At 40.9% G+C, this 12289-nt stretch overlaps 1 protein-coding gene across 1 annotated transcript in view; it reads right to left on the reverse strand.

The window, feature by feature from the left end:
* Positions 1-12289, reverse strand: part of LOC126419513 (uncharacterized) — a 730476-nt gene that overhangs the window by 291773 nt on the left and 426414 nt on the right. The window contains exon 9 of the mRNA XM_050086703.1: positions 8941-9095. Within this exon, the coding sequence (XP_049942660.1) occupies positions 8941-9095 (155 nt within the window). The remainder of the gene's footprint in view (positions 1-8940; positions 9096-12289) is intronic.

Genomic DNA, 12289 nt, shown 5'->3' on the forward strand with positions numbered 1-12289 from the left:
TACTGTGTTTCAGACATGATATATCGCGTATTTCTTGTGAAACTGTGTAAAGGTGAACTTGCATGGACGAATGATTTGCATGGAAGAGCCGTATTTCGCCTGAATGTTCTATTTTGTGTGCAACCCGCTATATCGTAGAAAACAACGTGGCAAGCTCTCGAGATTATTCCCCAATTTCAAGAACTTTTCGTAATTGGGGAAAAAGACTAGAAATCTTCTCTGGACTGTGTCGAGCGCTGAGTATGTTAAGATAAGCTTTTAATGATTTTCAAAACTGGTAGCTGTGCGCCAGAAACTTAGACAGAATATACTGACCAGTTAAACGAGGGTAGACTTTTATTTAACATCGTGGTTCATAGCTCCTCTGCATTGAATTTCATCTCGGCGAGTTAAATTATGGACCTGTGGACTGAAGATTACCCAGCAGCCTATTCTCCATCACTTTCTGGCTGTTCGCACTATTAATTTTCATGCCCTTATAAGACATTGCGGTGTCCGAAACTCGCCCAAGACTACCAAACATTTCAAGTTGTAACTTAAAGAACAAACGACTGTAAATTATACCGGCCCCTCCACAACAGGATCACTGAGACATCACCATTGAGGAATGGAAACGTGCCACCTGCACGAATGAAACACTTTTCTTGCTACGCCATGTCGGTGGTCCTGTGCGGGTACGCCGGTATCCAGACGAACCACTGCTCGAAACATGCACTGCGGCGCCGGAAGCAGGGCGTTGGGACGCTATTGTACTACAAAGAATTTCGGGTGAGCTTCTAAGGAGCGTGTGGTGATTATGGAAGGGAACATCATAGTTGAGCATTACATGTGCATTATTGCGGAACATCTTCATCCCTTCGAACTCGATGTGTTCCCCATAGGCGATGGCAACTTCCAGCATGATAACTATCGTGTAGTTTGAGGATCATTATAGAGAAATTAAGACTGACCTGTGCCCGATGGATCACTTTTGGGAAACTGTCTGATTCTAGCTTCGCGCCCAGAGACCACTGGCCTGTAATTTACGTGAACTGTGTGATCTCTGTGTTTACTTCTTCAGCCAAATACTTCCGAATCCTGCTAAGGACTCATCGAATGGACGCAAGGAGAATTCGCTGCCATACTGCGTTTAAAACGGATCGACCACCATTCTATTGAGGAGTTCAATATGAATTGAATACCGAAGAAGAAAGTAAGCCTCCTATCCCTAATGCACGAAGCATTGATGAAAATTATCCTGCACCGTTAAGAAAAAGAGTTAGTTTTGATCAGGCAAATGATGAAGAGGCGTTAGAAGTGAATATGCCACAATGCACCAGCCTCTAATCGTGTACGAACAAACAAATCGGAGCAATGAATATAAATTACCACTTAATCTGTGATTCAAAGATTTCGAGAAAGCCTTTGACCAAATTTCAACCAAATTTGTTCTGAAAGCCATTGAGAACAAGGTATCTCTGTGAGGAATGTATACATTAGTGATACAGATTCCTCGAGAGTTCATTGTGATAGTGAGGAATCAAAACTGAATGATGGGGTGAGCCAGGAACTCTGCTCAACCACCCTAGAAGTAGTTTTCATATCCTCCAACTGGGAAAACGAAGAAGGAATGGGTATTAATGGAACGTATCTAAACAAAATTTTTCTCTGATTATGACATTATCATGTTTGTTGCTTGTGAAGGTGAATTTCATAAGTCAGTGAAAGAACGTAATTGAGCGACAGGGAGCCTGAAAGTCAGTAAGAAGAAATTAATTTAAAGCCAGCAAATCGAAAAGAAAATAGTATGAATTAACAACTAATTCTTAGAACTGGTTGATGAGTTTTCATGTATAGGACAGTTAACAACAAGGACCGGTTGAAGAACGAAATAAATAAAAATAAAACTGATCTTGGAGTGGTTTTGGTAAATTAAATAGGATTTTGTGTATTACCAGTTTTGACTTACGGCAGTAAGACACACAGTTTTAATGTGAAAACCTCTGGGAAAAGTACGGTAGCTTAAACTAAACAGGATTTTGTGTGTCATTAATTTCGACTCACGGCAATAAGAAACAGACTTTTAATGCGTAAACCACTGAGAAACTTACGGTGTCCCAGCGAGTGAGAAATGCATGTCGGGAAATAGCCAGGGGACTAGGAAAACAATAAAATAGTTTTCGATGAGGAAGACCGCTACACTAATGGATGGTAGATACAACAATGTAATTCCATGCTAGGTTCATAGATGTAAGGTCTTCCTCTATAGTTTTTACCCTCTACAGCTCCCTCTAGTACCATGCCCGTTATTCCCAGATGTCTTAACAGAGGTGCTTTCGTACTGTCCCTTCTTCTTGTGAGTGTTTTGCGTGCACCCCTTTCCTGGACGATTCTGCAGAGAAGCTCCTGATAACTTACGTTACCTGCCCACCCAGTTTTCAACATTATTGTGTGGCATCACACCTCAAACACTTCGATTCTCTTCTGTTCCTCACAGTCCATGTTTCACTGTGCTGTTGCTTGTTTCTTGTATAGCAGTTCACAGTAAAGGGTTGCTAACAGGTTAAATGCTGCAATACTAACAAAGTTTTCAAAGATGTTAGTTACATGACTGGAGTCATTGCAACAATGAACAACATGCCGCAATGTTTGGCGATTTAGTGTGCTCCATAGCGATGTGATTAGCCTCCTGAATCAGGCATAGGAACTAATAACTACAGTGTCGGCTCAAAGAGCCCCGGGGCGTAGAGCATAAGCACGGCGGCAGTATAGCTAACAACTGTATCTAGAACATTTTGGTTCAAACAGTCAGTTGGGAGCAGACAGTGTTAAGTGCCGTATGTGCGACTGTAGAGTATCAGCGTAGTTCTCTCACAAATTGCAATGCAGCATTTCTAAGTCAAGTGTTAAAGACGTTCTACAGAATGTTTTGAAGAAGAGACAATTGAGTGCAAAGTTTGTCCTGCCCATCATGACCCCCGAATAAAATAACGACGCGTGGACGACTGCTGCGAACTTGACTAAAATGCAGACAGTTCTTTCCTAGAAAAAAACCATCACGGGTGACGAGATTTGGTATTATCAGTACGAACCTACCACAAAACGACAAAATACAGAAATTCGTACGAAGGGTCAACGCTTTGACGACGTAACCGACATTCAAGCTAATGTAAGGTGCTAGTTGAACAGTATCCCAAAGAAGAGCTTTTCGGACAGTTTCGCATGGCTGTGTGAACGTTCTGTGTGTTGTACACTAGTGGGTAGACACTACGCAGAACACCAGAAGCGTTAGAACCACCATATTAACTGTTCTTTGCTTCCATTAATCCAGTATCGAAACTTATTCGACTGATGCGTACATTACTGGTCATTAAAATTGTAGCAGCACTATGAGGGTGGCACGCAACAGAAGTCAAATGGGCGTGAGAGTACTACTAGCTTGCATATACAGATAATTAGCGTCTGAGCACAACCGCACAGAGTAGTTCGGCATAACGCTGTCTACACCCTGTGTACAGGACGAAGCAGCTAAGATAGGACAGCCCAAATATATCCAGAATGATTAAATATATCGATGTGCGATTTGCGCCAAGTTATAGCGGACAATGTGGCGAATTTCATGACGTTCGCAAGTAATTTTTATCGTATATAGTTGCCGAATTACGACACCGACTTTTTTCCTAATGGAACTATACACATTTTTCTATGACATTTGAAAAAACTTCTAAGAGAACTTCAACGACATTATATCTACGGGACTTGATCAGCCAGTATGAAGATCACAGCTCTGAAAGCCATTGTCCCGCTGGCAGGAGAAGAGGTTCCGCAAACGTCTACCGTATTATACCAAATGTAAGCAAACACATAACTCAGATATCGTTACTATGTTTACCTGCGAGCTTGGTGCCCATCAATCTGTGTTCCGCTGTTGTAGCAATCAGATAACTTGCCCGAAAAGCTGTTGAGACATTCACAATGTATATGATAGTCGAAAAAGTGAACATCGCTAATGGCGAATGTCGACAAACTGTTAGAGCAGCAGTTTTGTTGTATGCTGAAGAGTATCCAAATCGTCCAACACTCATTATCTGTATTTGAAAACTATATAAAGAACTTCTAGGAACTGGAAATGTGGAGAATGAAATACGCTAAGGGAAAAGAAGGGCAACTGATGAAAGAAATGGAACTAACGTTTTGGCAGCAGTGAGACACAGTGACAATGCCACCAAGAGACATCCCGGAAGTACGAGAGGGATCAACGAAAAGAGTGTTCTGCGAACACTTCATTCCTTCGCCTTTCATGTTCTACACATTCGCAGCATCTACAGGTTCTTGGCAATGACTTCCAAAATTGGTTACAGTTCTCTGAATATTACCTACGAAAAGTGCAAAATCGTGTGGCATACCTCTGCAAAATTTTGTTAAGGAAGAGGCATCGTTTAAAAATCACGTGCAAATCACCCCTAGAAACATGCACTATTATTCAGCAGAAAATCTACGCTGACACAAAGAAGAGGTAAACAGAAAGGTCTTGTGCAGTCAACGTTTGGTACATGTTTTCAACATGCTACATTGTTTCTCCAGAATCACTCTGTAGCGTGTACCAATGGCCAAGGCCACCATTTTGAGCTATTGGTGTGACAGCCGTGATAAACACAACCGTACTGAGTTACGTGCTTGCTCGCATTCAGTACAACAGAGCAGACGTTTCTAGAACCTGTTCTCCTGAGAGAGAGGGACAATGATTTACGGCGCTGTTATCTTGATATAATTTGACCAAGCCAATACATGCTATGTCATGAAGTCCTCTTAGAAGTTTTTTCAAATGGCACAGAAAAAGTGTATAGCTCCATTAGAAAAAAAAAAAAAAGATCGGTGTCGTAATTCGGTGACGACAAACGATGAAAATTACTTGCGAATGTCATGAAATCATGAAATTCGCCATATTGTCCGTTGTAACTTGACGAAAATCACACCGCGATATATTTATTCATGCTGGGCATATTTGGGTCTCAGCTACCTCACCTGTGTAAGGAAATATTACGGCGGGAATTTCTCGTTCAGAAATCGCATTTAAAGGTTGTTTGGTCTGAGATGATAGTGTTATGCCTCGGATGAGAAAAAGTGTGTATCAGGACGTGTAGGAATTCGATGGTGGCAGCATCGTGGCGCAGGGAGACTGAAAATCCACGATATTCCAGCTCACGTTGGCCGGGATCCCGTGACTATTATTCAAAAGTGAAATCGTTGTGTCGTACGCAATTCATCAGCTCCGTACGACTAGCACCCGAGAGGACAGACGTATTGTTCAGTCGATCTTGCAGGACAATAGTCACGTGTCGCAACTAGAGTGAGAAAATGTCCTATTTGCAGCAAGACAAGAATCCACATGGACAATGCGATGACATCCAGAGCACCACGGACTGCCTTCACGGTGGCCACTATTGTGCCCTTCTTCCACCGTTTGTTCTCTATGAACTGCAACTGGACTAGTTCGGCCGACAGATATAGTTTGAGTCAAAAGGAGGGAGTTTGTCGAGTCTGGTGCTGAAGTGACGACATGAGGCACGTAGTCGTGTTAAAAGCGCGAGTGTGGATGTAACACAGTCAGTGAACAAGGGAGAGATGAAGTTTATTTAATACAAATGGATTATTTATGATTTAATACAAGTAGAAGATCATCACTGGCAATTCTCTCATGTTATGAAAAGTAGAATGGTGATTCCAGTGTCTGTGTGAGAACTAGAAATCGTAGTGACTGATATTTAATAGTAATCAGTAGTATGATTGAACTACTCCAACTTACACTTTGCTCATGGAAGCAAATGCAATATTGTTATTAACTACGCAGGAAATACAGAACTGCCAAATTCCTGTCGGAATATTTCCACTTCTTACATGATAGTTTATAACGAAAATTAGGGAACTCACTACGAAGTGCCACGTAGGTATTGGTTCAACAAGAAACCACCACACTTAGTAGATTTCTACTTCGATGCTTTACCTTTGTGTCAATACGTCACTACTTCTAGTAATTCGAAATGCTTCTGCACGCCCTACTGTTACACTTTAGTGACGCTGGACATTAAGACGCACCTTCTATACATAAAAGACACAGTGTATGAGGAAATTTCAGCTGAGAATTTAGCAGTATGGACATTTTCAACACAGATTTACGCAGATTGGACTAAACAAAAAGACAGAGCGGGAAAGGCATTTATCGTGGGCAAGACTAATCGAAGGGGTAAATTCATACATGCCGAAGTAGTGCTCATACTCACTGACGCACTTACAGCGTTTTTAGAAGTTAAAGTGGAAACAATCATTATTTAATCATTTACGCTCTGATTTGATTCTGTTAAAGTACTACGCTGTCAATAAAACCAAAACGTCGCGTGTACTGCATTATTGAATGAGTTCAGGAGCGTTGCTGCCTCAATAAGACTAGCTTTATATTTTGATTGAAAGTGCACAACAGTATGAACCGAAACTAAGAAGTAAACACTCCATCCAATTAAGATATTGCATTATAGAATCAATTCAACTACACGTCCATACGAACGTCATGGGATAGCGATATGCACATATGCAGAAGACTGTACTATTGCGTACACGAGTTATGAATTCGCTGTGCATTGGGGAGGGTGTCATTTATATTCAAGTGATTCACATGAAATGTTTCTCGTCATGATTATGTCCGAACGACGGGAATTTAGGCTTTGAACGCGGAATGGTAGTTGGAGTTAGACTTCTATTTCGGAAATCGTTAGGGAATTCAATATTCCAAGCTCGATAGTATCAAGAGTGTGACGAGGATATCAAATTTCAGGGATTACCGCTCAATACGGGCAATGCAATGGCCGACGGCCGTAACGTCAGAGAGAAGAGGCTTTTGCGTAGAGTAGTCAGTGCTAACAGACAAGCGATACTGCTTTAAATAAGCACAGAAATCAATCTTGGAAGTAAGATGAACGTATCCATTAGGGGAGTGTGACGGAATCTGGTCTATGACAGTGCTTTGCTAACAGCGCAACATCTAATGCAACACCTCTCCTGAGATCATGCCCATATCTGTTGGACACTAGACGGCAGGAGAACCGTGGTTTGGTCAGATGAGTCCCGATTTCAGGTGGTAAGAGATTATGGTAGAGTTCGAGTGAGTCGCAGACCCGGCGAAGTCACTGGACCCAACGTGTCAACAAGGCACTGTGCAAACTGGCGGACTGGGTCCCCTGGTCCAACTGAACCGATCACTGGTTGGAAGTGGTTATGTTCGGCTTCATGTTCACAAAACACTACGGAATTTTTGTGAATGACAATGTGCTATGTCATAAGCCACAATTGTACGCGATTTGTTTGAAGGACTTTCTGGATAATTCGAGCGAATGATTTGGCTATCTGCGTCATTGGACATGAATACCATCGAACATTTAATGGACAGAATCGAGAGGTCAGTTTGTGCACAGAATCCTGCCCTGGCAACACTTTCGCAACTATGGCGGCTACAGAGGCAGCTAGGCTCAATATTTTATTAGAGAACTTACAAAGACTTATCGAGTGCATGCCACGATGAACTGCTGTACTACGCCGTGATAAAGAAGGTCCGATACAACATTATTAGGTATCCCATGACTTTTGTCACGTTAGTGTACTGTTGTATAGAATGTAATGGACTTAACTGCAAAAAATACTTGCCTGAAATTACAAGGAACCTTATACTGTTTCAATGTAAGTTATGTAGAATTCTTTCAATCGATTTTTCTCAGGTATTGCATTTCCGAGCTGTGTTACTGTTCTTGTCGGGGTGCGATGTGTACACTGCTCTAGTGAAATACGATTAGGGTGCCACTTACATGCCATAAGGGCTACAATCGGGACACAATGGAACGAAAACCTGCACTACTCTTAGGAAATTAAAGCGAGACATTATGTCGCAGTTACATCTAATCTACCGTCATTTCCCTGGCACCAAATTTGCAAATACAAAAGCAACTTTATAGTGACAACGGCATGCCTTCGTTTTAGTCGCAATTGATTCCGGAAACGTCTCTATCGTCTCAAAATCATCCCATATTCTTTATGTAAATCCAGCAGTGAGGGAATTGTTTACCACATTTTCTTCCACTACGACAGAAGATATCAATACACTACAAAACTAATGCAGCGTCACATGTCCTGTGGCAATATTTTACCGACAAACACTCAAACGTTTAGCCGGCCGAAGTGGCCGTGCGGTTAAAGGCGCTGCAGTCTGGAACTGCAAGACCGCTACGGTCGCAGGTTCGAATCCTGCCTAGGGCATGGATGTTTGTGATGTCCTTAGGTTAGTTAGGTTTAACTAGTTCTAAGTTCTAGGGGACTAATGACCTCAGCAGTTGAGTCCCATAGTGCTCAGAGCCATTTGAACCATTTGAACTCAAACGTTTACAGCAGCAGAAGGTCTAAATGTGATAAACTCCTATATGATTTTATAGGAGACTGACATACAGAATACGGTGAAGTAATTTTTTTACATTATAATATGGAACATCAGGGTAAATGACAGTTGTTGCTTTAATGGTACCTGTTTCGCATGTTTCTTTTTAACTGTCTCTGGGTGCTATACATTTAAATGTTAAGAAACATTCTGAGGCTGGCTCTACGGGTGATTTCCAAACATCATTGATAAATTAAAATAAACTTGACTTGAACTGTTACCACTCGGTAGTTTCCGAGTCAGTAAACTTCACTTGAACTGTTAAGATCGAGTAGTTTCTGAGTCAGTAATAGTACGTACTCGTAATAATGACTGTAACCGTTGTTAACATGACCAATGGATGTGAGCTCTACCACTAATTAAACAGTTCAACTGCTTAAATCGTAATAAAAGTTTACTAGTAGAGAGTTTGCAGATCCTCGCTGCTGCGTCAATTTTGAATCTTCCTTTGAGCACTAGAACATTGCCAAAAGCTCTCCACTCACCTGATGACCTCGAGGATGCCGTCCGCGATAATAAACATCTCCCTGGCGACCTCGCCTTTGCGGCAGATGATGTCACCCGGTGTGAAGATGTACGCCTTCATCTTCAGCACGAGGTCATGCAGGAACTCAGGTTGGCACTCTTGGAAGATGGTCACCTGCAAAAGGATAGGTGGGAACGTGTGGTGAGTAAGTGAAACCACTAACCCGATGTTTTGTTACAAAAGGGACGTTGTACTGATGCATCAGCTACATGCTCCCCGAAGTGAATCACAAAATCTATGTCTGGACAGCAATAATAACCCTAAGGTTGTTTTGAGTCCGTCTTAATAGACCGATCTACTTTTGTCAGTCATTCTTTTTATATAATGACGATCGTCATTCACATTTCAATTACCAAAATAAATGATACTGTGAGAAAATTTAGTGATTCTTCAATTATTCGTCATATTGAGTAACGGTCGGACAGCACTGGATCTCTGATTTTGCCAACATTTCAATCGGTTTTTATTTTTTGTGGGACTACGTTACAACGTTCTACCTTCTTAAGCGCGTTTAACATTTTGAAAATCTAGTGCATTTAAAGCGGTACTGTCAGTTTTGTTTCATAAGGTTCGTCACTTGGAATTCCCGAGCGTGGTATTAACAGGCGAGTCACACTGATTCTCATTCTTTTACTCATGTGATGAGCGTCTGGAGCAGAAATGAGCAGGGAAATGTGTTTATCTGTTATGTAATGGTACCTTCTTAATTGGAACTCCTTCCTATATATAATTTCTGCGTGATTTTATGAATGAGTCAGTCTGTTTTGAAAGTTCCACGAGGGACCAGGGAGTTATCACCTGTATGTCTGGACTGTACCAACGTAGATGTATTCTAGTAATTAGGGATTAGAAGTAAAAAGCAGGGTTAATCTAGGACGTAGCGTTTTCCTTAAACGCCAATGAACAGATATAGTGAGTGACTAATGGTTCGGTGTTTCCCACCACTGTACGGGAAAGGCGACCTGCCGGTAGTTTTTCGGTCTCTAGGCACAGAGGTGAGGTTGGTTGGATTTTGTACAGAGTCAGTCAGTCGCAGACGAGTCGCTGACCTGGTGTGTGGTGAGTGTGATGTGGAGTTTCCTTGCGGACATAGACGGTGATTTAGGATGAAAGTAGTTCAGACATCTTGGTTTAGGAACGTTCTATAATTCTAAAGTCATATGTTCGTAGCATTATGGGGTCCTCACGAGTGATAATTTAGCTAGCATTTAACTAGATTCGGATGGAACCTAACTTGTTTCCCGTCCTGTGATGGTCCACTCCACGCATCATGATCCCGACTGTGTTTCGTTTTTCTTTCCTCTGCCGATCTCAAGCCATATATGACACCTCCACTTTTGCTAGGAAATGGTGAATATTATCTTGTACGTGAGTGTATGAGCGTCCATGTTGCGTCCCTGAACCAACCTATTCCTCGTTGAACAACGATCATTAATATAGTTTACATTAACGGAACCATGTTTAATGAAGTTCAGGAATACCCTTTACATTGTCAATAACTGCCCTTTAAGCATCAATTTAGTTGGTCAAACTTTGCTCCAATGTGCATACCAGTACGCCGTCCCTCCTGATATGATCACTAACCTGTAAGAGAAAGATACTAGGAAACATTTAGTAAAGTTCAATCCCTGATTGGTCTATCTTTAGTCTGATAGTTAGATGTCTGTTACATGTTTTCTTGGGATTGACAATAGGGCTAAATTTAATTAATATTTCTGGAACTTCATACGACTTGGCACTCAGGGGAAGATGATGATGTCAAGCGCTGCTTTGTTCAGCATGAAACTCGTGGCTCTGAAAAGTCCATAGTGTATAGAGAAAGAGTGTTCTGCTGAAGAAATAATGTTTAAACGTTTTAGGTCGTCAGTATACATTGGGTGTCTTTTAACTTTGCTTCGGAAACATGTGCGTATATGACGGTAAATCTTCTGAGATTTCAAGTAATCTTGGAATTAGATAACAGTTGGATTCCTTTCTACATGTAGCGAGCTTCGGTGTGTTTCGAAGCGTAATTCAGTAGATTGATTTGCAATTATATTTCTTGGTTGTATTTATTCGGATTCTGCATTTAAGGCGCGGTTTAGAGTCAAAGCCTTTGCCCGTGGTCAAATATAACCAAGTGTGTCTACAGATCCACGAATTTAGCCTCTCATGAGTTGGTTCATTATTAAATTAAACATGTAGTTATTTCCGAAGATTTCTTTTGATGTTCGAGTAATTTTAACATCTTAACAGTAGCTTTGACCTTGATCTCTTGTCCGTGGTCGTGCCACGTAACAATAAAGGTAGTCTAAGTTGATTTGCAGCTGATTAAATGAAAAGACTGTCGCCTTCAACATAGGAATTTAATTATCTCGCGCGCCTCATCCTATGAATATTTTATGCTGGTTAACATGTTCCTTTTCAATGGTGAACGTAGTCGTAAAGACCAAACCATGCCACGTTTCCTTGTATCTAGAGAGTCACGTTGAGTCTATTATTCTAATACGTGAAATTAGAGGCTTAACGTTTGCACGATGCATGAAGAACTCCTTCTCATTTTTAATACGTTGATTACATGCAATTGTTCGCCGTCTGCCTTCTCCAGTGATTTTTTACAATACTTCAGTATCGATAAAATACTAGCATGCATAATTCTGTCAGTTTAGTATATTATCCATCCTCAGCAAGTGTAGTTGTATACAACGGAATAATAAGCAACCAGTTTCACGAAAGAAATTTATTTTCTTTGCCACCTTCGGGCACTTAGTGCCCTTTTTCAGAAGGTTATATCTATTGCATTGTTTGTGAGTGTCAACAATAATATGCATACAGCAAAATGCCGTGGTAACTGTGAAGAAGAAAAAGTGCAGACATTATGTACCATATGACTACGGCATTTTGCTGTATGCTGTTGCCATTAGCAAATAATTCGATTGCGTAACCTTCTGAAGAAGGACACCAAGTACCCCAAACCGATAATGAAATTAAATTTCATTTATGAAACTGGTTGCTTATTATTTCTTTGTATTTCTGACATATTGTATGGATTTCACCATTTATCGTTGTTCCATATCATCCTCAATCTCTGCCGTGTACATGAGGCAAACAATGTCTGCTAGAGCACTCCCAAGTCCATGATCTTGTTTTATTAATTGGTTTAAGTATGCATCTAATTGAGATTGTATAATTATCGATGTTAACGGTGTATCCTATGTAGAATACGTTTTCATCTACCCTTTGTAAATATTCATAGCAACGCCATGTCTTAAGAACAAATAAATTGCCATTCTCTCTAATTACTGATCCCCATCTTTGATTAATATCGC

The sequence above is a fragment of the Schistocerca serialis genome, chromosome 9 (genome assembly GCF_023864345.2).
Source record: "Schistocerca serialis cubense isolate TAMUIC-IGC-003099 chromosome 9, iqSchSeri2.2, whole genome shotgun sequence".
Taxonomy (NCBI): domain Eukaryota; kingdom Metazoa; phylum Arthropoda; class Insecta; order Orthoptera; family Acrididae; genus Schistocerca; species Schistocerca serialis.